The 25,775-nt window shown below is 38.5% G+C and overlaps 1 protein-coding gene across 12 annotated transcripts in view; it reads right to left on the bottom strand.

The window, feature by feature from the left end:
• The window catches only part of LOC144034219 (glutamate receptor ionotropic, NMDA 1), a 49,654-nt gene that overhangs the window by 10,800 nt on the left and 13,079 nt on the right, over positions 1-25,775 (bottom strand). For 7 of the 12 annotated variants that reach the window (XM_077542816.1, XM_077542817.1, XM_077542821.1 and 4 more), the window contains 16 exons: positions 20,914-20,976; positions 20,052-20,149; positions 19,059-19,180; positions 17,962-18,136; positions 15,492-15,636; positions 12,533-12,619; positions 12,071-12,218; positions 11,650-11,777; positions 10,538-10,702; positions 9,220-9,338; positions 8,802-8,914; positions 8,234-8,382; positions 5,898-6,055; positions 5,168-5,329; positions 4,775-4,884; positions 4,302-4,447 (listed from right to left, as the gene is read on the bottom strand). In XM_077542816.1, coding sequence (XP_077398942.1) covers positions 4,302-4,447; positions 4,775-4,884; positions 5,168-5,329; positions 5,898-6,055; positions 8,234-8,382; positions 8,802-8,914; positions 9,220-9,338; positions 10,538-10,702; positions 11,650-11,777; positions 12,071-12,218; positions 12,533-12,619; positions 15,492-15,636; positions 17,962-18,136; positions 19,059-19,180; positions 20,052-20,149; positions 20,914-20,976 — 2,088 coding nt within the window. The remainder of the gene's footprint in view (positions 1-4,301; positions 4,448-4,774; positions 4,885-5,167; positions 5,330-5,897; positions 6,056-8,233; positions 8,383-8,801; positions 8,915-9,219; positions 9,339-10,537; positions 10,703-11,649; positions 11,778-12,070; positions 12,219-12,532; positions 12,620-15,491; positions 15,637-17,961; positions 18,137-19,058; positions 19,181-20,051; positions 20,150-20,913; positions 20,977-25,775) is intronic. The other 5 variants (XM_077542818.1, XM_077542825.1, XM_077542820.1 and 2 more) reach the window with 3 other exon arrangements.

Genomic DNA, 25,775 nt, shown 5'->3' with positions numbered 1-25,775 from the left:
GTTACGTTTTTACTAAAGAACTTGAAACCAATATTTACGATGACCGGAGCCTACACACTCCGGCAAGTATAAATATGTCAGTGGTCTCACCCGACTGTGCAGGAGATGAAAACTTTTATAGGGCTATGTATCGGCATGGGGCTCCCAGCTCACATGTAATTATATATTTTTTTAATCAGCAATCGTAACACAAGGAAATCAAATAAAAACTACTAATAATTAAATGAAATATGCAATAATTCAAATTAAAAATAATGTGTGGAAGTCTGTATTATTCACACAATATTTTGTCTGTTTTATTGGATTTATTTGAGCGAAGTTTATTGTTGTTGTTGTTTTTTAAAATATATTGAACATTTATATAAAATAAATCACAGGTGTAAGCTCTCAAATGTTTTTGGAATTATGTTTCTATCTGCTTCAGGAGTTGAGATATCAGGCATTGACAATACTGTATTGTTGAATTTCCAGAAAAACGTTTTTTCTTGGGTTATTCTAAAGTCACCGATAGGTGCTTCAGGTCTTAACTCGCAGCCATTTACACGGAAGCAATCCCCTTTGCTCCCGTCTGTTTTACTGGATTTTGACTGATTTTGCAAGACCCACAGAATATTGTGTCCTATTGCTATAAAAACATGAAACCTAACAAAAGAAGGATTAGTTTCTTCTTTCATCAGGAAAAAAAAGGATATTCGTATCTGTCTCTGTTTTGCAGCCATTAGCATTAGAATATAGCTAAGTTTCATCATTATTCACAAACCTGTTGAAAACGCTGGGGAAAAGAGCTTGTTGCAACATGACCCTGACTGATTTCTTATACTCTGCTGCCAACTGCTGGACGTTTTTTGTTGTTGTAATAACTACTATTGCTTTAAGTGACCTTTTCAGGTCAAAAGCTGCATCAAAGCCTTCTGTATGCTCTGGCATAAAAATAAAAAATAAATAAAGAAAAAAAACGTATAAATACATTTTTGGGACCATGACAAAATTTACAATAGAACGTGTTTATACGCTTTTGGGAGCAAATGTTGTTAAGGATGATTTTTTTTTTCTGGGGGGGGGGGTATTATCCACGGGTTGCATGTTATTCACAGGCTTTAACAGTACATTCAAAATGATTGAGGTTCACCTGTATAGAGTGCAATGAAAGGTCAGTAAAGTATATTTATGCATCAACAGCAAAGGGAGACCAAGACAGTTTTGAGGGAGTAAGAAGTAAACTGCGTGAACATATTTTGATTAGTCAGAAGTGCACATTTTCTGAGGTTACAATTCTTTGTTCATTTATGGAGTATGCAGGTTTGCGTCATATACCGACGTGAGCCATAATAAACATTTTACAAATACAAGCAGTTAAAACATTTCAAACAGTGGGATTCCAGGACTTATTGGTCGCTGCACTGAGGGAGGAGGAGACCACATACACTGCAGATTTTCCATCGTGACAGTTTCGTGTCCTACATAACCAAGTTGTCATTTTGCATTTGTCAAAATGAGATAACTGTGAGCAATCATATCAGCGCACCCAAACAGTATGAATAATATCTGGCACAGGACATATTGGATTAGCTCAAGTCATGGGCTCCCTCAGCACTCCTCGCATGAGGTCTCATTATAGCGACTGATAGCGCAATGAAGATTATGTTTATCTTTAGCTCCAAGGCCCTGGCGATGGTTAATGAGCAAAGATGAGCGTGCTTGAGCCATCTTTGCTTAGCCTTGCAGAAAAAAATCGACGCGATCGTCGTTGACGTGGATCTAAATCGTGCTGGTCCACTCGCAGTTAAGTGTGCCCCTCTCCTTTCTCCGTGATGCGACCCCACCCCCGCCCACATTCTACGCATCCCATGCAATCCCCTGCTGTACACACACACACAGAATGCACATCCATGTCAGGACACTCACAGTCACAACAAATACACACTATACTGTAGTCAGCAAAATGACAGACAACTTTCAGGAAGACATTAGTTTGTTGACAGGCACTTGTGATTTTATACTCTACCTTTTTCATTGTGTTATGGATCATACAACAGTATACAGATATGGTGCAAGGCTCACATCATTGTCACCGATCACAGTGAAACCGTAAGAATGAAGGAGATAAGGGTGCCTCTTTCAAGAGGGAGCCCTTACTTGTTTTAAAATTTATCATGTACTTTTAATGGTGAGTCAGCCAAACAGTCCAAAGATATAATTGTATTAATGAATAGTTCAAAGTGGGAAGTCAAATGGAAGATGCGGCAAAAATATATTCTCTGCTAAGTAGTCCACACTGTGTTCCACCTTATGTTGTTTTTTTGTCCATTTTTCACATTGAATACAATTTTTTGACTAATGATAATTATATTCTTGTTATAATCAGGATTTTATTGAACAAATTCTCCACAATGGCAAGTTGTTGCTTTTTTAAATTAAAAACAAAGTGTTCCAAATTATTATGCAAATCAGAAAAAAAAAACAAATGGTTATCAACAAAAAAATGTTGGATTTTTTTTATCATTCGTTAGAAACCATTTATAAAACAGCAAATGTTGTGCGGATTGATAGGGCGTAACAAAATATACAGTAGCCTTAAAGACTGCGGCCTTTGGCGGAACCTGCATCAAGAGGGTCTTGCGACTCCAGAGTTACCAGCAACTTCAAATATCTACTTGCTGATCATCAGTAATTTTAGTTTTTTTACAACTGCTCTTTTTGACTTGTTGCAGTTTCTTTACTTAAAGTTTTTGTTAATATGCTTTTATCGGGACAAACCTGTTTGATAATCTGAGCCATATTCAAATTACACTGGGCAAAAAATAAAAAAAATAAAAATAAATTACTATTGAGTTTTGTGCTGATTTAAGTTAAAATTGACATGCTGATTCCAAAATTGCAATCTTTTTTTTTCCAACCACATCAAGGTTTTTTTTCTCTCCACAGCTTGCCCACCAGAATTCCACTGATTAACTGTAAAACTGTTGTAAGAAGAATCTTTTACCATTGGCAACTGGCAACTTGATTGTACAGTCACATTTAAGAGTAATTGAGTAATTAAAATTGAGGTGAGAGGTGTGTGCAAAGAGGTCAGTACTATCAATATCTGCAAACAGAAAGCTATCATAGAAGGAATTAAGAGGATTAGTGCTGTCTTTTCCCCTAAACTTGTAACCATGATGGCTACACCGTTGTAAGTTCTATTTTGTTTTATGCTATTCCATCTTAGTGTTTTATTTAGTACATACACTGTAGCTCAAACACTACACGTGAAAGAGGAAAACTGGGTCAAACCTGTCTCAGATTCATATCAGTGGTTTTAATAGATTGGGGGAAACTGTTGAAAATTTTGGGAAAAAATAGCAACCCAACAACAACAAAACACAACTTAAATCCTACATGCATAATAATTTGGAAAATAGTATTTACAAGGTTAATATTGGACTACAAAATCTGTCAAAGTTATTTGGTAATGTTAAAGTCTCTTAATTTCTCTTTCATATTTCTTCTGCCAGTTTGGGCCTCCAACAACATCTTGCTGTTTGACCACGATGACAAGAAAAATATTTGTTCTCTTTGATTGTACCAGGGAATTGATGTGAATCTTTATGCTCTGCATGTCCTTGTTAGCTTGTGGCTACGGCCAGAGTGAACGAATCAATAATGACATAATAGAATTGCACCACAAACTAACTGTGATTGCCTTTACCAATTGGAAATTGTATTTTTTATTTTTTATGTTTGCATGATGTGACCTAAACAGATTACACAGGCGATAATGGAAACCATCATGATATGGACAATCTGTTTGAATTAAAATGTCCAATTTGCTAACTCATTCACTCCCAGCCACTTTCACTGAAGCAACCCCCTTCGCTCCTGGCTGTTGTACTGGATTTGGACTGATTTTGCAAGGTCCACAAAATATTCTGTACTATTGCTATAAAAACAGCGAGGGGGGAAAAAGTATGTTTGTATCTGTTCACAAAATTGTTGAAAACACTGGGAAAAAGAGCTTGTTGCAACAGGGCCCTGGCTGATTTCTTATACTCTGCTGCCACCTGCTGGCCATTTAACTACCATTGCTTTAGGCGACCTCTTCATGTCAAAAGCTGTATCAAAGCCTTCTGTATGCTCTAGCATAAAAAAACATAAATAAAAAAAACGCACATTGTATAAATACGTTTTTAGGAGTGCAGGAAAAATGATAAAAAACAACAACAACATATTTATACTTTTTGGGGTTTGAATGAATTAAAGACTATTTTTGGAAAGTTTTGAGCTTTGAGAATCCTGGTGCGGACAAAGGAAATGATTCCTACCTGCAGGTTCTTCCTCCAGACATTAACGGCCGCAAAGGCGAGCTGCATCTGCTTCCTGCGGGCGTCTTTATGGCGCTTATAGGCTATTTCGATGAAGATGAGGAAGATTCCTGCTGCTATGCCACCAGCCACAAGCATGAAGACCCCTGTACAGAGGGAACAGGAGAGAAAAGAGTTGAGCTGTTGATGCTAAAAACACACACTTCTCTCACTGAGCATGGACATCGTGAGTCATGCTCAGTGGTTGCCACGCCTTCTTCTAAAACAGCTCCCACGGACAACTGAAAAGCACACATTGCTCATATTTTACGACCACGAAGCCACAGCACGAGAGACGGTACACATGACCAACGCCAACACTAAAAAAATGTTTTGGGTAAAAAGGTATTGGACAAAAAAGGGCTACAGTAACTTACCACTGCAGTTTTTGTCCAATCACTTTTAACGCTTTTTCTACGCCTTAAGGACCATACCTGCCATGTTTTCAAAGGTGAGTGTGGCTGGGGCATTGCTCCTTGAGTCACACTCCTGGTATCTCACCCAGGTTTTATCTAGATCTTCCATGAAGCCGTTCTCATGAGAACTGCAAGGGGTCAGGGATGGTGAGGAGAGAGGTGACAAAGTTAATGCACTGTGCAAATAATCAGATGCGAGAGTCGCTTATACCCTGATCGCAACTTATATGGGACGGACACCAAGACTGGTCACAGACATAGACAGACAGTGAGGGTACGAAAGGGAGCTAAATAGAGATGTAACACAAGGCGATGACTAAAAATGGTCAATACATGACCGTGAAATCATAGAGATAAAAAACAGACACAAAAAAAAATCCGACGAGTAATGCACCTTCGGCTGGGACAGACCTGAGAATGGCCAGGGACACATTCTGTTTCCAGGGGCTGTCCTTGCGCATGCCTATGCCAAAGCCCGAACGGAAAAACAGCTCTCCCGTGGTCACCAGGTCGCACTTCTGCGAGGCTTCAAACTCCAGCACCGCAGAGTCCCAGATGAAAGCATGCAGCTTGCTGTGAGGGAGGGGGAGGCAGGAGGAGGAAGGAGGAAGGAGGTGGGAGGGAGGAGGAGGAGGAGGAGGAGGAGGAGGAGGGGTTACGGTGCAACAGTACAATGATCTACATACACATTTATGGTCGGCGGCCCTCTCTCGCTCTCGTGCACCAGATCTTGTGTGTCATTCAGCGTTTACCAGTAATCGGTACCGCTGCCTATGGGCCAAATGTAATCCAATTCCAGATGGGTAAGGGACGCCTCCCCATCTCATAGATGTTCGTCTGGGTACAACCTGAAAAAGGGTGCTCCTCCACTCAGTGTTAGCTCCACCTCTCTCTGGTACCTGTGCGGTTGTTAAATCCACACCCACCCACTGAGTCTGCTCTCTGCTGAGCCATGGGCCTGGATTAGACAGATAACTGTAGTAAGTCCTACGGATTCCCATCTGATCCACAGGTCCATGTGTCCCTTCACCTACTCGCCGTCCCTCCCCCCAAACCTGAATAGGGCAGCATTAACTTTGTGCTTGACAGGTTGAGCATCCAGCCAACACGCTCTGGTCAGCGCGGCCTGGCCGAGACTCACTTGTCACGCACTGCCTGGATGGCCTCGGCGGCACTCTCATAGTTGTGCTTCTCCATGTGGCGGTACATGGTGCTAAGCTCCACCTGCCGCCGGAAGTAGATGTCCACGGAGCTCTGCTTCACCGTGGCATAGATGAACTTGTCAGATGGGTTTCTGAGCTGAAGAGAACATTTGTCAGAAAGTCATAAAACTATAAGTACTTCTGAAAAATATTTTGTTGGTATACTTGTGGGAAAATTACCTCTACACGGGATTTTATTTTTAAATCAACGCCCCTAGTAAATTGTCAAGCTGAGTAGTATATTTGGATCTGTACCAGATTGCACATATAACAGCAGTTTTAAAGGGGAAGTCAATCTTAAACATTTCTTGACAATAATATGTTATATGTGACCCGACTAGTCTAAACATGACATTCTGATTAATATTACATTTGTGGAATATAAGTTATGAAGCAAAATCCAGCCATTTTTCTCCATCTCAGGGGGTGGCCAATTTGCCACTTGCTGTCAATTTAAGATGACATCACATTTGCTCAAGAGCCCAGGCAACGATCAATCACAGCTTACCTGTTTTCTGAAGTTGAGCTGTGATTGGTTGTTAGCTGATACCCGAGCAACTGTGATGTCAGATTCACTTGACAGCAAGTGGCAAAATGGCCGCCTTTTTGATATTGATAAAAACTGCTTTATTTTGCTGCTAAACTCATACTCCACTAACGCAATATTAACCAAAATACCATATTTAGACTAGTGGGGCTGCATAGATCATATTACTGTCAATAATTTTTTGGGGGGTTGACTTCCCCTTTAAAGGTCTTATAATATGAAGGTATGAAACTTAAGTGGGGGTTTCTATCAATAATATGCATCGCCAGCCTGTCTACAATCCAAGCAGGTATGAAAAAAGTACGTCTGCGACGCATTTTTTATTTTTTAGCTTTCTCCTCCTTTCTAAAAGGTGTGCTTCAAACGGGCCGATTAAACTTCCATGACTTGGTGACGTCAATAAAACACGGAAGTGCACTCGACCCCGCCCCGTCGGGTTAGTGGTACCGCCTCTGGTAAAGATTTGGCACACACACAGAAATTCGAGAAGCTGGTTGCTCCTTTTTTTTTTCCCTGCTCGCAAACGCTTAGTGGAGAGGGGAAACAATGATCAGGAAAAAGTGGTTGTTTCCTTCATCCTAGTCTTTGAGAAGACAGTGGATTAATTTTTATTTTTGAAGGACGTGTACTGACAGCATTTCTTGAAGGACTGTTTTGTTAGTGAAAGCCTGTTTAAGCATAATGGATCGGTCCCAAAGGTGATCCCAAACGCAATTGCAAACGTGAAAGATGTAAGTTAAACATTTTATTTTGATTTAGAGTTCCTTCCTATCCTTCCAATTAGAGATGTACCTAGATGTACCATATTACTGGTGTATTTTTAGTGCCTAAAGTGGGAGCTACATTTGTCGTGTGGAGATTGTTTGGTTACAAGAGGTCAGATATGATAAAGCAGACGGTGGTTGGATAATACTGAAGTGGTCGCGTATTGTTTTGCCAAGATACAATCAGCGGTGGTTATTTTCCCGTAACTGGCAACTCACCACCTAGTTGACGTGACTTTGTGATGGTAACCGGCCGCTAAGTGGTCTCGACGAGATGGCTTGCACGTTGCGACCGCGCAGTGGCCTAAATGTCCACATTTGTGTTATTCATAACCGCTTGTAAATGTCTAAAAGCATTCACGGCAAATCCGAGACATTCACGGCAAAATAACGCTTGCAGAAGAGTTGCCGGTTACGGCGAAATAACCATTGCCTAAACAATCGCAAACTAACGCTACAACATAGTGTCTGCAGTAACGTTATGCTACATTTTCTTACGGTAAACGTTATGCCACTTTTCCACATATTAAAATAGTTCTCAAATGTGTAAAAGACATGTCTGTCAAATTGGTACGATTGTACCACACTGCTTCTGCCCGCCATTGCGAGTCGTTACCATTCACAACATTAGCACATGGCTACCAAGACCAAAATGGGCCCCTTCGAGAGAGAAGGGTATGGCCTAGGCGTGGCCTGATACAGCTATTTACATAAAAGTGACATGCCCCTAACACAAGTTGTTTTGAACAGAGCATTTTTTGGCTGATTTAGGGACAGCAACAATATTAGATCCAAAGTCAGTTTTGACGAATGCATGTCACAGACGTGTCTTTTACACATTTGAGAAATATTTTAGTATGTTGAAAAGTTGAATAATATGAGATCTTTAATTAAGTTCCTAGTCATGCGCCGGTTAACATTGCAAGTGATGTAGTGGCGACATTGGGGTTGTATCATCACGTACTCTTGGGTCATTGATGCCGGTGATGCGCTCCTCAGGCCGGTCCAGCACTAGGAAAGCAGCCAAGTTGGCAGTATAGGAAGCCACAATGATCATGGCGAAGCCAGCCCACACCATGCCAAGGATTCTCGCTGAAAAGCTACGAGGTGCACCTGCGAGTAAAAAAAAAAAACATAATATCACTGTTCGGAAACTAGACTAAAGCATATATTCTGTATATTGTATACAACCAAGGAAGAACTAAAAAAAAATGGACAAGAATGCACTTTCCAGTGAATATGTAGAAAGACAAAAGGAGTAAAACTGTTACAAGACAAACAGTATCAAAGCATTTTCTAAAATCAATTACAATGTCATCTTTAAAGAGAGGCACATCATCTGGAGCATGTCACATTGCACAAAGACCAAAGAAACAACAAGCTTCTTAATATCTTGACTTTGACATCTACAAGTTACAAAATACTGAAAATTCAATGAAAGGTACAACTAATGTTCTGCCCTAAAGTCTCAATACCATGTGCCACATTCAACCCAATGACAAATTTCTCCTCTTTCGGGGTGTGCATGTCACCTTCTCCAATTCCAGAGTTGAGCAACACTCCCCAGGAGAACCACATGGCAGATGACAAGGTGAGGGCATCTTCCTCTTCTTCTTCACTATTTACTTTAAATCTTCCAAACGGGCTGCAAGGGAAACGGATTGCATGAGATCCACTGAGCATTTGCAGAGAATGTGCCTGTGAAAACCGTGGCAGCCTGAGGGCAAGGGAAGGAACTGAACATGAGCGAGCAAAGCCAGAAAGACGAACAGAAGGAAAACAGACAAAGAAGGCAGCACAGAGATATGGCGATGGGATGGTTGGAGTTAATCTTCGCATCTGTCTGTCTTCTCATCTAAACTGAGTGGAAGATCTACAAGGATTAGGAGTGCACGCGCGCACACACACACACGCACGCACGCACATACACACACACTGTTCCCTGTGTACCTGAACCGGTCTAGTAGGTAAAGCATCACCGCCACCACATGTACCGAAAGACCCACCAGCAGCCACAGAGTACTTTGAAAAGGCTGCATGAACGAGTCCAGTGTACTGCGAGGGATTTCCTGGAAACATACATCGCAACTGGTTACTCATAAACATTCAACTACTTATTGTAGATAATGTAATAAATCGGGGTGTCAGGCGATTAATTTTTTTTTATCGTTATTAATCGCATGACTTCAATAGTTAACTCACGATTAATCACAAATATGTTCTTTCTGTCAAAAAACAAAAAAAAACAAAAAAACAAAAACAAATCTGTTCTAAATGTGCAATAAATATATGTTTAAAAATTTCATATTATTGTTAACATAAAAGTGGGGAAAAAATGTTAAACTAAGAGAAATATGGCTGCATCTTTTAGTCGTTGATACATTATTTTCATAAAAATGCATAAAATTGAGTTGAAATTAAAAATATGTACTGTACTATAAAAAACGAGTGTGATATTGATATGTGTTGAGGTCATTTTTCTGCCACTAGATGGCATAATTGCATTTGTAAAACATTGGTGAAAGTTCAGAGCATGTTTCTTTAAAATTTTCACTGTTAAATTTTGACATGGACGTGTCTGCTGCATTTCGACTCGAATTCTCCCCAGTACAGGCTTTTCCAATCGCGTGTTAAAAAAAAAAAATTAACTTTAAATTAACTCAAAATCACACTAATTTTGACACCCTAATAATGAGTAGTTAGCAATCAATTCCATTTACAAGTTCAAGCTCCCACCTAACATAAAACACAAATGCAAATCTAATCTAAAATATAAGGAACACATGCCAATGTCTTAAAATAGTTTGATGTGCACATTCTTACTAAAACTAGACGGTGACTAGCAATAAACCATGGATGGCTCTAGCATGTAACTCAACCTTTACAGCAACATTTATGATGTGATTAGAAATTTGGTGACACACTAGCTGAACCTTTGTTTTGTAACAATGATCTCTTATACTTGCGTAATAGATGTATCAAAATGACCAATTTTGACAAGAATAATTAAAGAACAACAATTAAGAAGATTTTCTTCATATTTGATGGGTTTGAAGTCTTTTTCTATTCTTTTAATGTTATTTTATTATGCTATTTTTATGAAAATAAATAAATAATAAAATACATACAATAATATTTTGTGATTAATTTTATTCTATTTTTGGCTGCACATCGGCCAATGTGGTATCTTATTTCCCATAAAAGAGGAATAAAAACCTACATGTGGGTGCTTACTTATTAAGAGATCATTCCAAACTCATTAACTTACCTTTTTAACCAGGATAGTAAGACCTTGATATTTGAAGGGTTTGGAGAACTCAATGTACTGGGCTCGTTCGTTGTTTATAGTCAGCGGGGCAACAATCATGTCAGCTAGGCCCCCCAGGAGCTCTCCCATCATGCCATTCCACTCTTTCTTGTTACTGTTGTTCACCTGCAACCCCAATAGCATGAAAATTAGGATGCTGTTGGATTAAAATGACTTAATTCCAGAAAAGTTTGAATCAAAATGTCATCTACGAACATAAGAGACCTTTTGACAGTACAACAATCCCTCTCCTCATCATGGGTGTTACATTCCAGACCACCCCGGAAACAAGTAAAATAAATGCCCAATATAGAAACACCCTATTTAAATACTCCCTAGGCATTTTTTATAGTGTTTACGACATGACAGTTTTTAAGGTCTTTAAAATCACATTAAAAATAATACACACACATTTAAATACTGTACATAAAATTGAGAAAGCGCGGGAGCAATGGATAACACAAAAATAGCAAACTTAATAATAATAATAATAATAATTTATCATCTCACAATATACATCTAGAATCATGCCCAAAGAGTTAAATTATAAAATGAACCTACAGCTGTAGCTTTCTGTTGGTGTAAAAAGCAGGATTACAGTGGACAACAATCAGTAATATTTAATAAAAACTAGATTATGTTGAAATACTTCCTGTTTTATTCTTCTTCTTTCAAATCCACGTCTGAAATTTACTGAGTCACTGCTATCTAGTGGTTAACAGTGAAATTACACCCAATATAAACACCAGTTAGACCAAAATGGAGTTATTAACTCTTCAAAAAAAAGTTTAAGATCATAAATTGTCTGCATTTTTTCATCACTTATTTTTCAGCCAATGATGACAGCTAGGTTCATCTATTGGAAAATAATTGCCAGTGGTGTCTTCTACTTCTATGGCACCAATTTCAGAATTACGACATCCATCTCCATCCAAATTGTAGGATAAATGACCAATTCCAAAATTGACATAGAAAAATGTGAGAAGCAGTGTACATTATTTGTGCCAAGTGCATTTATATGCAGAAATAATGAATAACAAATATGTCCATTAGTGAGGTCAAGTGACACCAACCCGCTCCTGGGTTCCAAATTTCCCATCAGCCACCAGATGAACCTCGTAGGTAAAGTTCATGGTCATAGCCAGCTTGATCAGCAGGTCAATGCAGAATCCATAACAACACTGCGGCACAATTGGGCGTCCTGTAACCAGAAAGGTTGCGAGTCACAATCTACCAAAAGGAAATATACTGTTTTCATAAATTGAAATCCTTTTCCGGCGCATGTTGACTGGACAAATGCCTCACGCTCTCCGTATGCAGATTTCATGCTCACACGCAGTCGCTCTGAGCGCATGACACACACCTAGCTCAGTCGTCACACACTCTCAATGGCACACTCAGCTGCATGCATACATATATAAATACCTACTGCATATATATGTATGCATCTCCAGTAGGTGAATGTGCGTTAAAAGCACATTGATGTAAACGTGCCTGATGTGTTACCTGGGATGGTCTCATTGGGCCCAGTGCAGATAACCTTTTTAATTAAGACTCCATTTAATGTCATTTCCTCCTTGCATGTTCCGTCTGGCGTAGTGGGTTTCACATAAACAAATGGCTCCTGGTGTATTGTCACTATCTACAACAAATAGGACAGAAAGCTGTTGATCACATTGTTTCAGCTGTTTTCAACCAATGGGACCAGCAAACAGCAATGGAAAAAAGGATGTCCAAGAAACATTATGCAAGAATATATGCACAGACAGAGTAATGAGAAGCTTTTTGCAGATCCTTTCTGAAAAGAAATGTTTAATATATTGCTGCAGGTCTTGGATATGCGGCGGCTTCATTTCCCTCTGCACACTCACAGGGAACATAAGTTGTGCTTCAAACTTGATCTGTGTGGACAGGAACATCACATCACATCACTGTGTTGATGTGAAGCCACCTTACCTTTAATCGAGTAGACATCTGGAAGCCTTGTGGTTTTTCCGTCTCCCCACCAGGCCAGATAATCTTGCGCTGATTGTTCATTACCACCTACAGGGAGACCACACACGAGCACACACACATTTACAGTATAATGAGAGTGTGCTGACATAAGGTGTGCAGATGATAAGAACTTTACATTGAGCGTAAGCATCGTTAATGAATCATTTCTATATAACCACAGCTGTTTGGTTATTTATGATTGCCCTTTGACTTCCGCATCCTACCTTAAGGTGTCATGAAATTTTTTCTTACAGTATAATATTGCCAGTATTTTTTTATGAACTTCTATTTTACATAACAACAAAACAACAACAACAATAACAAAACTAGGTTGACAAAAAGGGTATGTATTATAGTCTGGACCCCAAATTTGCGTTTGCGTATCTGTTTACTAGGGGTGTAAAAAAAAAACGATTCGGCAATATATCGCAATATAACAGCGCACAATTCTTGAATCGATTCGATATGCAGCCGAATCGATGTTTAAACATCAATTTTTTATGGAAATATTCAACAAAACGTCTTACTTAGGGTTCACACGTTAAGCATGGAAGAATTTATATTATTGGAACATTAAGCCTTAATATTTTATTTCAATGCTGCTCAAACAAGAAACAGATTGTTTGTTAAATACAGTGGCTCACAGCCTGAAGTTTCAGATGAATAAATACATTTTCATACAAATCTTACAGTGTACATGTACAAGTTTACTGATTAGTATTTTCTAAATTTGAGAAAAAAATCACAATAATACACTTATAGATTCGTATCGGGATTAATCTGTATCGAATCGAATCGTGACCTATGAATCGTGATACGGATCAAATCACCAGGTAGTATTTCACACTCCTACTGTTTACCATTAAACCACCTAATCCTGAATCTATTTGATGGATTACTAATGTACTTTTTTTTTGCTTTTGGTAAAGTTTTAAAAGGAACCCCGACTGTAATGATAAGTTTGCTACATAACATTTATTTGGTTGTTACTAACATATCTATGAGATAAATTTTTCAAAAATAATTTCTTGTCTAATACATTTTGTAGAAACTTTATTTGTACGCACGCCACCATTGTTGTTTATGTCGCAACACATTCTGCGTAGACGTAGAAGGACGCCTGGCTCTCTGTCGAGCAATGCGAAACGGGTATAAAGAAAGCAAGGTAAGCCTTGTAGCATTCCTAAAGAAACAACATGCAACCGGGAAGAGAGCATGGCGTGGGGAAGGGTGACTTAGAATGCATTTCGACGTAAACAACAATGGTGGCGTGCGTACAAATAAAGTTTATACAAAATGTATTAAACTGGAAAGGATTTTTGAAAAATGAATCTCATAGATATGTTAGTAACAACCAAATAAATGTTATGTAGCAAACTTGTCATTACAGTCGGGGTTCCTTTTAAAACTTAACCAAAAGCAAAAAAAAAAAGTACATTAGTAATCCATCAAATAGATTCAGTATTAGGTGGTTTAATGGTTATGTTAGGAACAAGAGACTGAGATTGACTGTGATAGCCACGGTCGCGGTAGCATGTCTCATACAGCACAAACAACTGAGCATAAATTAGCCGAATGGCCACCTAATTAGCTAGTTTAACGCTATGCGCTGCTAAATCAATAATAGATAACGTGATGACCACCACAGGGTGCAACTAATGAGGGTGAAAGGAAACTCTCAGTGGTCCGTGCATGTAAAAGCATTGCACCTTGGATCATTGTAATTTGATTTGTGGGGATTATTTTGACTTCAAAATGTGATAAAATGTCGTTTGTGTCTGGTTTGTATTATGCTAGCAGTCACAGGCAAAATCAATCCAATACGTTGTCGGTGGTCGAAGCATTTGCATTGAGTTGCATTGTGTGAATATCATAAATGCCTGGATGCTTGGACACAGTCAGTCTTATTCATTCTCGTGCCCTTGGTCTGTCTGGTTACAATTGCTCTATTTATTTACTAATTGTAGCATAATGCTTAGAAATGAGAAGCTGAAAAGGGGAAAAAGAAAAGGAGCTATACAGCAAGCGGCCAAGGGAAGCAACTCTCTGCTCTCTTGGATGAAACCAAAGACACATGAAGATGAAAAGTCAGAGTCAAGGCCAGAGAGAGTCATGTTAACTAGTGATTAGCATCTTTTAAAACTATTTTAATATTGATTTGCTCCTTATGGTTAATTTTATTGAAAAATCTTAAAAGCTATTCACATTTTGTTTTTAAGTGTTTTGTACTAAATCAGCAGGCATGAAGCTATTATTAGCTAAATTATTAGCTATTATTTTGTACAAACCATAGATGTAAGTTATTTCAATGCTTCAAGTGTTGCCCTATTTTGCCCTAATATAGGCTGTTATTAAAACTAAAAAAGCTGCGGGGTATTATTAATTATTATATGTGTGTGTAATGTTTATTTAAAAACTTCTATTGGCAATTCCGAACATCCAGACATTTCTGATACCTCCCCAATGCAACGCAATGCAAATGCTTCGTTTCTTCGGTGAAAACAAACGGCTGATTGTAGTGCTTTTGCCTGTGACTATCATACAAGCCACACCGATTGGCATAGTAGTCAAACGACATCTCATCACATTTCGAAATCAAAATAATCCTCGGATAGTTTTTGTTAACCAAATTGACCACCATCTTGACTTGTGACATCATCTCGGAATTGTCAATAAGGTATTCCATAAGCATAAATGTGCCATTTTTTCCATCCAGAGCACTTGCCCCCCAAAATGTCTGTGCATGTAGTCGTGACCACTCTAGCGTAGACACAAGTGTCACTTGCCTTCTGTTTCTTTTCTGCTGAGCACAGCTAAACAGAAAAGTGTCATATATACACAACACAGCAGAAAAGAGCTATAAATCTGAACCATGCCTTAAGTGAACCCCCATGCAAATCTGTGGCAGCTGTCAGTTTACCTGCGTCCCGTTATAAGCGCCCACTTGAACGAGTCGACTCTTCTGGTAGTTGAGAATGCTGTAGTGGGCGTACTTCCTGTCCCCGTCGTCATTGAACTCCACGCGTCCTGTGAGCCCCTCCGGGTATTTGGATGACATGAGTACCCTGTGGGAGGCAAACACGAATAATTAAAGCCCATGTGCATAATGAGAGAGCGGATGTGTGTTTGAGCATGAAATAATGTGCTGTATATATATGTATTCTCAGAGGAGTTGAACGCTTCATCTTCGTGTGTTGAGCTGATGTCAGCTGTTTTAATAAACATCTGCATGGAGTTGTTTTCCTGTTATGTTGCTGAAAAAAGGGTCTAAATGGGTCACTTGAATGTCGGCTGGCCATTTTCTGTACCACAGATAGAATATGTGATGTAATCTGTTTCGTATTTGTGATTGCAACCACTGTAGCATTTCTCATTTAAAAAACGCATTTTACACAATAGTCTAATGTTGTCTTGTATTTGATGATCCGACAATGCCTCATAGTTTAGAATGTATAAATAATTCTGCCATTGATTTTACTATAGAAACAAAAGGTATACGTTAAATGTGCGTTATATTAGGACTATAATAATTAACATATTTTCTTTTTGTGTGAAACCAACACTGAAGCAAATTTGACGCAGCCAAATAAACAAAATTAGGACGTTTTATACCATGTTTAGCATGAAGCTTTATTTATATACCGCATTTCATACACAAGGTAATTTAAATGTGCTTCCCATAATTGAAAGTTTTTATGCATTTAAAATAGGTCACAAACAAAACAGCTAAATACATTTAAAGGCAAAGTAAAGAATTAGAAACTACAATTACTGAGAGAACAAATTTTGGAAATCAAGATTTTAAAATGCTCCGAAAGACCTTTGTTGTAGGCACAAGGGAAAAAGTGAGTTTTTAACCTAGATTTAAAAGCATTTACACTTTGGGCTGACTTCACATCTGTTGGAAGTATATTCTATTTATGTGCAGCATAACAGCTAAATGCTGCTTCCCCATGTTTGCTTTGGAGTCTGGACTTCACTAATTGAGCTGAGTCTGAAGACCTCAGAGTCCTATTGGGTTTATATTAATTTATTTAATGTATTCAGGACCTAAACCAATCAGTGATTTGTAGACCAGTAGCAGAACTTTAAAGTCTTTTCTACAGCTGACTGGGTACCAGTCTACATCTTTTAAAATAATAAGTGCTGATCTGTTTTGGAACGAGCTGCAGCTCTTTGATGTTCTTTTGAGGGAGTCCAGTCAGAAGACCATTACAATAATCAAGTGTAGTGTAAAGCATTAAGCATTGGGGCACGCAACCCTTCACTCTCAATATATTTTTCAGATAGTGAAAGGCAGGCTGTTTTAGTGAATTATAGTTGATATGACTTCTGAAAGTCAGTTCTGAATTAATCAAAAAAATGTCTGACTTGGTCTTTCTAAAATGACAGGGACTCCAAGTGGTCTCCTCTACTCTTTATTACCAAAAACAATTTTTATTATTTGAATTACATTTTGGTTTGTTTTCGACTGTGACAATACTTTTACTGAGCTGTTGTATTTTAAGGACTTTGGAGGACTTTGGAAGATATAGCTGTTTGTCATCTGCTTAGCCATGATAGCCAACAGTGGCAGTCTGAAGAATTCGGCCCAAGGGGCGCATATACAGACTAAACAAAAGGGTTCCAAGGACTGACCCTTGAGGGATCCCACATGACATGCAAATTTCCAATTGTCAGCCAGCTGAAGCCGTTATGTTCTATGTGCAAAAGTAACATACTTATACCAAGTTTAACAAGGCAGCACAACCGGACATCCTTAAGTCAAGTGCCTTGATGACTTGTTGACAAAATTGTTGGACTCTTTCCTTAGTTTACAATTTATAAAACCTAAATTCACTGTCACTGTCTCATTTAATGAGTATTTGGGGCCTCGCCGGCCACATCCCTAATATATCCTTTGTGATGACTATGTGAACAGATACGGAATACGTAATAATCATTTTGTATTTAAAAAAAAAAATCAAATACAAAAAAGAAAAAAAAAGAAGAAAATATGCAAAATGGCTTGAAAATATTCATCACATCTTGTCTCTGTAATATAATCTGAAAGATACGAACATTTTGCACAGCACTAGCAAATATGGACCAACTGACAAACATGTAGGCCTACTGTATTCCATGAGAAGGGCAAAAAAAAAAGATTATCGTCTTACCCTCTTAAAGGTCATGGATCTATTTAAAGTCACCAAGACTGACTGACACAGGAAGTTACAAAAATATGTAAGTTTGTTTTCAGTTTTGTGGTTTTGTTTGTAATTCTTATCCACTCTATTCACGTATAGTTGCTTTTTAGATGACGTGACAAGCATTTTGAAAATGGAGTAACACCTCTTTTCTCAATCAAATCTGAAGACAAAAAACCTCCAACAACATAAATTTATGAATACCTTTTGAAGAGAGGTCCTGTTTTCCAGATGTTGGTGTTGCCCACACATCCTCTTGGTGGCTCAGTGATATTTTCCTTCTCAAAGAGCTCCTGGATGGACTGGGCCACCACCGCCACTGCATCATTGATATGAGCTGACTCGTTCTTCCCATTGATGAGCTGCAGGCCGATCAAACCTATGACCGATCCAATGACAAACGCATAATCAGTGATCTGAAAAAGGAGCTGCCTCCTAGGATCCTTTTGCAATGCTCAAAGTGGGCAAAAACTTATAGGGTCTCTAGTTTAGACATCCTGAAAAAAGGTGGCACATCAGTAGTTATCTGATTGCCCTGCCTGGAAAAATAAGTCATCAGGCAGGGCAACATAAATAACGTTATTTCTTGTTTGGTTGCTACTGATGACCTTTTACAGCATGTGTAAAGAGTCCCTTGAAGTTGGATTTCATTTACTCTTTTCCTGTTATCCAGAACTTGGGGAATCAGGCAAACGATTTTTTGTGTTAAAACAAAAACACCATCAAAGCAGTCAATAATCCAACTTCAGCTAAGTTTTCTGATTGCAACCAGGTCCAATTGACTTCTACAAGAAGCCACAGTGGAAGTGGAGACGATGACAGCACAAAAATAAGTGGAAAAATGCTTTCTGAGAAGGGGTTTTGTTGTAGAAGGTGACTGGGAGGGCAGAAACACAAAGTAGGTGACCACGAAGTGATACAATGTAGTGAGAGAAACTGAAGAAATGAGAACAAGAAAAGCTGTTGTAGCTTACCATTCTACCAGTTGCAAAACTCTTCCTTAATAGTTAATTAGAAATCGGGACATTAACATGGCAGAATAGCACAATGAAAAGCCAGGAAACACACAATTCAACTGAAGAAAACAAGGAGTACTGAACACAAAACATTTAAACCTTTAAACACAAATGGTGCTTAAACATTTAAACGCTTATCCATCACACGACACACATTGGTTCCATGGTGAAATCATGTACAGTAATACATCAATTGTTAATTTCACTAATCCTGTTTTTGTTGCGATTATCCTTTGAGTTACGCCCGTGTATTTACCACAGGTCTCTGCTGAAAGATGAACGTACCGTCTGGTGCCTCACTCAGCGCTTTACCCGACATCTCCCGCTCGCCCACCAGCCACACGTAGCCTGAGCCTGTCATGTTGAGGAAGCGGGCAGCCTTGTACACTGCGGCGGCGTCTTCCTCGCTGAAACGACATGGTGAGGACATTAAAAGCAAATAAATAAAGACGTTTTTGAGACCAGGTGAAGTTTGAATTAAGAGAAATTATAACTGCAGTGCCTGAAAAAGTATTAAGTAAGCAAGATCAATTTAATTCATGCACATGATAATTGTCTTGAAAATAAACTATTTTATCGATTTAGTAGTAAGTGGCAGTTAGTAGCAGTACTACTACTAGTAGTAATACATATTAGCAACATATTCATGAAAGGTGTTCTTGCTGGTTCAGAGTTGACCAGAGTAATGACAATGATGTCACTAAAACGATGTTTAAACTTTTATTTAGATGTGCAGGATCAAACCTCATTAAACTATTTAATACATTTTCTATTTATTAGTTATTTTTAGAATTATATTTCTTGGATTGTTTATTGTGGGACAAAAAAAAGTTCTCCACTGAAATTGATCAAATTTACAAACTCGATGAAGCAATTTCTGGAGAAATTGCATGTGAATGCTAAAATGTTGAAAGAAATAATGAACATGTGAAAACAAATTAAATGAGGGGAGATGTTATTGAATGATTTGGAATTATGTCAAATGGTGGTGAATATGTGTATAGGGGAATGTTGAAAATTGATTCCAAAGTGAATTGAATGAGCTGAACATTTTGAATGAATTGTCTCATTGAAAATGAATGGGGATTTTTTGGGTGAACATTTTTTAATTGTGGGAAAACTGTGAATGTTTTGAAAAAGAAAAATAATTGCCTGCGAAGCATGGATTTTTGTAATATATTGAAGCTGGAATGTTTTGAATCGGTTGAGGAATGTAGAAGTAGTTGAACGACGAAAATCTGCAGAATAAAAAAAAGTCGAATAACAAAAAACTCTCACCTGGCGGAAAGGATGATGACTCGGGCCTCCAGTTCTTTGGCCTCCAGCAGCAGGGCTGTTAAGTTAGTGTCCTGGCTGAACTGGAGGACTTTCTCTGCCTGTGATGGGGTCATAAGAAAGGTCAAGCCAGCTACTTCCCATCCCTTAGATACCATGATGCCTCTTTACCTGCTTGGTTCGAGTTTGGGCGATTATGTTTTGTAAACGGGAGGAAAAGTTAAAAAAAAAAAAAAAGAAAAAAGGAAAGCGATCCAGTGGGTTACCGGGCTGAATAAAAATATAATTAAAAGCTTGAAGGGAAAAAAACTTTTGCATTTGGTTTTACATGCAAACTGAGGATTATCAAGGCTCCAAAAAAAAGGACGTGCATGTGTTAGGTGGGGGGAAGAAAAAGGTCAATGCAACCAGTAACTAAAATCAGGTGAAGGAGGTGAGAGGGACGTTTTGCCTCAACAACAACAAAAAATAGCTGCTGAAAAGTAAGGAGGAAGTAGCATCCGGGAGGCGGGTTGCTCCCACACGACCGGTTCTCCACAAAGAAAAAAAGACTTGCAAACTATTTTCGTGTGAGAGTGAGAGTTCAGAGGACATGCATTCCTTCTTTTGGAAATTGAAAATGAAAATGATAGAAGCCAGGGCGCTGCTCGCTGATTTTTTTTTCCTTGCTGAAAACATTTTCCATAGCAAAACCATTCTTCATTTAAACGACATGGGAATTTCTCAAATTAAAAATTAAAGAAAACACGTGCTACCAAGGGGGTGGGGGGCATTTCTGGGTCTGTTGGTGACCGGTTCGGGCTGGTTTTCTATTTGCTACGATTGGAAAGTTGGTGGGCGGCGTGCATTGACCATGCAAATATACCTTAGGTCCTCGCTTGTTGTCATAGGACAGTTGGTCGAGGTTTTCATAGTTCCTTTTTTTATTCTGATGAGTAATGTGCACAGAGAAAATATGCAGACACAGAAAAATATTATAAACAGTTGAAAATGGAGGGCAGAAAAGCATTCCAACAAATCTCCACTTGCGCTTCAAATTGGGATCTTTCATTGTGAGGCTTGCAAAGACATCAAGACTGTTGAGCAACACTGGTCGTACAAATCAGACTTACAGTACAATATAATATACAAAGATAGCAAGTATTATAGCCTTGGTTAATGATTTCATACTAATTGATTTTATTTTATTGGTTGATTAATATTATTACACACATACATTAATAAATTGCAACAGATATTACACAACCACATACTAGAAACTCATATCAGCTAAAACACAAACGTGGTTGCCTTTATGCACATAAAGACTCTAGAAATTTACAGTAAATCCCCCATGAATAGCAAAACTCCATATATAATTGACACTCATTATGAATGAAAAGAATAGGATAAACCTCCAATTAAATGTTTTCCACGAAAATGGGTGTTGGCTAAGCCCAAAAAACAAAAAAAGAATAAATTAATGTAAAAAAAATATTGGAAAAAAATGGAAAATAGGTCAGTCTCTGAGTGCTGCATGCAAGTATACAAGAGTCCACCGTATTACCGTCTTTTCAAGTGTTATTTATTTAACTGATGCTGGTAAATTGCTAATCACGTGTTTTTAATAATTCCCAAACAACTTTTGACTACTATAGCATATAGCGTTATGCGTTTCAATCCGGCCCGCTGAATTTATCCAATAAGGCTAGAAATGTATTTATTTATTTATTTTATTTTATTTTATTTTATTTTATTTTATTTTATTTTATTTTATTTTATTTTTTTATTATTATTATTATTATTATTATTATTATTATTATTATTATTATTATTATTATTATTATTATTGTTATTATTATTATTATTATTATTTTTAATTATTATTATTATTTTTTTTTTTTTTCCCAGCTTAGTGGCCGAGTGGTTAGAGTGTCCGCCCTGAGACTGGGAGGTTGTGGGTTCAATTACCGGCCGGGTCATACCAAAGACTATAAAAATGGGACCGATTGCCACTCTGCTTGACACTCAGCATTAAGGGTTGGAATTGGGAGGTTAGATCACCACATGATTCCCGAGCACAGCGCTGTTGCTGCTCACCGCTCCCTCAGGGGATGGGTCAAATGCGGAGAACAAATTTTGCCCCACTTAGATGGGTGTGACAATCAGTGGATCTTATCTTATCTTATTGGATTTGGATTTGGACATTTACAGCAGGAGACGGCACGGTTTTGTGTTGAACACAGCAATAATGTCCTGATAGTCCAGAGAATCGGTCAATTATTTTTTGAAAGAAAGCAGGGACAAAGAGTTCAGTCTATCAGTCAACATTGTGGCACTGTTGCGTGTTTTGACCCTTTTGACAGCTGAAGATGTTCTTTCTACATGTTGTCATGGGTGAGGTGAGGAGCGCGCATGCAGCAGACTGTTGATATTGGTGAATACATCCCCGGGGCGTGCGTCGAGCACTTCTATGAGCGTTTCCTCGTTGGCTTTTGGCTTCTTTTTGAGCTGCTGCACAAACACCGTGTGCTATGCGTCCCCCACGGAGATGGAAAAGTGGTCAGAGACGGATTGGATGTACGCGCTTTGTCCTCAGCGCGTGACAGGCAGCAGCGGCTATCATGCAGCCGCATGTGTCACACGTACTGTGGGCCCGGGTTAAAAATGGGTGGGCCAATGGAAAAAAATTCTTTAACTTTACGCCTTGAATTGAAATCTATTAGTAATAGATGCAGTCACCAGGTTTGACAGATCACAGTGTATGTGCTATTATAATCTATTTACATTTCTCCTCCCACTTTGCCAAATAGTGTGTAAATGCCGCATCTTGCATATTCATTGAGGCAAACGTACTACCTGGATTAGGGCTATTTTATAATAATCATAATAATAGTAATAATACATTTCATTTAAAAACAGCACCTTTCAGAACACCCAAGGTCACTTTACAAAGCATAAAAACACAGCAAAAGTTGAGCTAAAACAATAAAAATGAAGCTATTGAAAAAGCTGTTTTAAATATGTGGATTTTGCACATTTGAAAAACGCAGTCCTAAGTGCACACTATAAGTAAATTGGGTTGTACATTTATCTGTGTGTTTTTACTGTGCTATGAGGTCCAAATGCTCCTGGTCCGGCCCATCTGTCAAAATTTCAAACCCATTGTGGCCCGCAAGTCAAAAAGTTTGCCCACCCATGGTATAGGCGAACTAGGCGGTCGCCTAGGGCGCCATCTGGTGGAGGGGTGCCAAATAGCAGGGCAAAAAAATATATATATATATTTTTCCCCCTCAGCTTTTCTAAAATAAAATATGTAAACGACCCTGCTATTATTTTTATTTTTGAATTTTTGTATTGAAGAATTGTGTTGTTTTATTCGGAAAAGGTCTCATAAACCGGTAGGAAGTAACCGACGTACTGCCATTCCATTGGTAGCGCTGTCTTGGGCTCCAGGTGGCGGAGTGGTACCTACAATGCAGATTGGCATGGGTTCGCTTCCCTGCCTGGGGGACCATATTTGTATGTGTTAATGTATGTGTGAGTGAGTGCAAAAAAAAAAGAAGAAAAAGTCTTCCAAGTGCAGAGATGTGTGTGCGCGCCACAGGAAATCAGAGAAAACTGAAGTTTACAACTAATTTAGTGAACGATTCTTTAGCACCTGGCTGAGAAGGGGACAAGGTTCATATTGGAGCAATGTTTCATTGTTTAACTACACAAATTGCACTAAACATTTACTTGTATTACTTGTAGTTGTCTGGGGGTGGGGGGATCTACAATCTACACTTTCGCCTAGGGCACCAAATCACATAGGGCCGGCCCTGGGTCGGAGAGTATGAAAATAAATTATGTGTGGATTAGAGTAGCGGTTAACACACTAGCTTTGGCTATTATGCTTGCTGCTAGTCTTGAAATATTAATACCAGCACCACGAACAAGGGTAGCTGCACGAAGTGATGCTCCATCTTTGACGCCGAACTGTTAGTCAGCGACAAGTGTGTGATATTGAAACCTTTATCCATACAATACAAACCGACATCACAACACTGTGTCATGACACTTGTCAGAGTACGGAACATTGCAGCTATGGAAATATTTCACCAAAAAGGTGACAGGTAGTTTGGTTACTTGCAATGTAAAAAACTCTATCTTCAGATAAAAGAAACACACAAGTGACAGAGAAACAGAGAAACAGAAATCTGCCGAATATTTTGGAGCCTGCTACAAAGTTCCGTGTTAAAAAACAGGCTATGCAGTGGAACACAAAAGGAGCCTGGCCAGCTTGATGAATAGATAAACATGCAAAGGACTCCCAATAATTAATTACTACATTCAGAGTAATGTGAAGCTGTATTTGTAATAGTTTGTTTCTATGTGGACCATTGAAATGTCTCTTTATGTGAAACCAGTCCGTTGTACAACAAAAGGGTAGGGACCGCTGCACCATGCAGGGAAAAATACGAATGACATCATCGATTAAACAACATTAACTTAATCTTAATCACATTAAACTGTAGTCAACCCCAAATTTAAACATGTACAATTAATAAAAACAAGAAATAGTAATAATACAAATTGTAAGTAATAGGACTGGGTTCTAAAACTAACTGAAAATGACTATTTAGAAAACGCTTAAAAACAGCCATATTTAATAATCGAGGGAAAAAATCACAAAAACCTAGCATTTGAGCATGTATGTGTATACTTTGTTTCCACTGTACGTGTTGCAATGTACAGTAGTTCATTTCTATACCACTGCAGACTACAACCAAACAACAATGTATATTATTAGTATATTCTGTCAGCATCAATTGGAATTTAACAACGCAACAACCCATAATCAGACGCACTCAACAATCCATCTGCAAATAAACACTGAATGAGACCAAGGTGCGCTGTTCAAGTGACTTTGAGGTTTATGGACCTCCTTCAACAATAACTTCAAACAGGCAATATGATTCCCGCTCATATTGTGAGCTTTCTATTGCCTGCCTTGCAGCATCTAGCAACGCAAGCAAAATGCTTTCCTAGTGTGCAGCCACCTAATTAGTGTCACATTCTGATCTGCGTTACTGCCTCTGTGCAGTTTGCCCAAAGTGTGAAGTGCGAGCACAGAACATCCTTGGCCTGAAACCACTCGGGCCAGAAGGGTCTGGGATGCCTTTTAAGTACTTCTTAGGTTAATTGGAAAAAAAAGAATAGGGAACAGGTTCATAGTGTTGGCTCAGTAGCTGCAGACACGCCTATAGGATTCGTCGAGCCACAATTGCTGCACACAAACATTTTGCTTATCAAAGAGCAAATCCAACGCCCCTGTTGCAAATACAAACTGTTTTGGCCCAAAAGGATATTCTTCTAAGTACATTAAATATGTAAATTTCACAATTGGGATGTTCTACTTTGCTGCAGGTCATCAGTACTGCAGCTGCTGAATGGCATTTTGAGACCATCTCTTAAAATACCTTAAATGAACAAACATATATGCAGGCGTACTGCAGGTTGACTCACAGCTTTCCTTTTAGCCTCTAATTGGATTTAAAAAAACAAAACAAAAGAAATGCAAATCGTACCATATTTGAAGTGACATATTTATTGATGAATGTTCCATAACAAAGCTGTAGCATCATAATCCTGCTTTAAGAACTGCTTAAAATAATTACCTAATATAGTTACATGGGCTTTGGTGGGCACTGCAATTTCCTCCTACATTACAAAAATAGGCTTTTTCAATTAAATGAAGACTTTAAA

This window comes from Vanacampus margaritifer, chromosome 14, assembly GCF_051991255.1.
Source record: "Vanacampus margaritifer isolate UIUO_Vmar chromosome 14, RoL_Vmar_1.0, whole genome shotgun sequence".
NCBI lineage: Eukaryota > Metazoa > Chordata > Actinopteri > Syngnathiformes > Syngnathidae > Vanacampus > Vanacampus margaritifer.
The sequence above is the reverse complement of the archived record's forward strand: the minus strand, read 5'-3'. Positions and strand labels throughout refer to the sequence as shown.